General features: G+C 69.0%; 1 protein-coding gene across 1 annotated transcript in view; it reads right to left on the bottom strand.

Annotated features, from left to right (window-relative positions):
* SLC35D3 (solute carrier family 35 member D3) overlaps nt 1-1,096 on the bottom strand; it is a 3,522-nt gene extending 2,426 nt beyond the window's left edge. Inside the window, exon 1 of the mRNA XM_006084426.3 lies at nt 452-1,096. Coding sequence (XP_006084488.1) covers nt 452-890 — 439 coding nt within the window. The 5' untranslated portion in view covers nt 891-1,096. The remainder of the gene's footprint in view (nt 1-451) is intronic.
* Nucleotides 1,097-1,392: the final 296 nt, after the last annotated feature.

A 1,392-nucleotide genomic window follows, 5' to 3' on the forward strand; every position in this document is an offset into this window, starting at 1 on the left:
AGACATCCCCCCCTACAACCCCGCAGAGAAGGGAGGAAAGATTACTGGTCCCCTCCCTCTCCGCTCGATCTGTGATTTCAGATAACAGACTCGGGGGTCTCTCTCTCTCCTCACACAACAAGAAAGATGGTAGCGGGGTCTATTTGTGGCGGGAAGGAAGATACTTGGTGAGGAAAGAGGCGGGGGTCGGAAGACGCGCCCGGGGGGCTGGGCGCTCTGAAACGAGGGGCCGGACCTCTGTGTAAGCGGGTCTGGGTCTTCACAAACTAAAGCTTTCTGAGTTGAGCGGGTTTTTTTTATATATAAGAGCGCGCTGTCTCAGCCGCCCCATCTGGAAGTGAGGACGCTGCACTAGCCATCCCTGCGGTCTCCGCCCGTGGGATGGGGTGGGGTGGGGTGGGATGGGGTCGGGTGCGATGGGGTGGGAGGGGGTCGGCGCGCGTCCGCTCACCTGCCAGAGCCGCGCCGCAGGTGGTGATGAGCACGGCGGCGAGCACCCCCGGCGAGGGCGCGCCGTTCTTGAGCACCAGCACGCCGATGAGCATGGTGACCAGGGGCAGGCAGCGCTTGAAGACCACGTACATGGGCAGGCTGAGGCCGCGCAGCGACCAGAGCGTGAGGCTGGACTGCAGCGTGGAGAGCACGGTGACCCCCGCGAAGGAGCGCGCCAGGCTCAGGCCGAAGGGGGGCACCGCGATGAGCCCGAGGCGCCGCAGCAGCTCCAGGCTCAGCGCCGCCGTGGAGCTGGTCAGGCACTGCACCAGGGTCAGGAAGGAGAACCGGTAGTGGCTGAGGAGGAACTTGAGGAGGATGTTGAGGGAGCCCGAGAAGACCCCGTGCGCGATGGCCACCGAGATGCCCAGCAGGCGGCCCCGGCACAGCTGCCGCATCGCGCCCGCTCCGCCGCACCCGGCGGTGGAGGACCTGCGGGAGGAGAGCCGGGAGGAGGGCCGGGAGGCGCGCGGCGAGGGCGGCGCGGGTGCCAGCCCAGCGCCGTGGGCGAAGGGCAGGGGGCCCCACGGCACGGCAGGGGGCGCCGGCTCCGCCGCGGAGAGCAGCTGCAGCCAGGCGTCCTCGCGGCTCGGTGGCTCCGCGTCCGACTGCCCCGCACTCGGCAGTGACGGGGGCGGAGGACTCCGAAAAGTGGCGGGGTGGGGGGGCTGGTCTGAGAGGAGTGGCGGGAACCCTAGCGACAGCAGTTCGTAAGGAGGTGACGAGCTGCAGTGGGTTGTGTCCCGCGCGGGTTCACCGTCAGGGAGAACACCGAGGCTGGAAGCGCGGGCAGCTGCCGCCGCAAGCGGACGGGACCCGCGCCCCTCCGGCACCCAGCGCCCACGCCAGCGGGCTCTAAGGGGTGCTGCCCCCTCTCCCCCAGCAGGGTCAGCTGCTCCT

This window comes from Myotis lucifugus, unplaced genomic scaffold, assembly GCF_000147115.1.
Source record: "Myotis lucifugus unplaced genomic scaffold, Myoluc2.0 scaffold_11, whole genome shotgun sequence".
NCBI lineage: Eukaryota > Metazoa > Chordata > Mammalia > Chiroptera > Vespertilionidae > Myotis > Myotis lucifugus.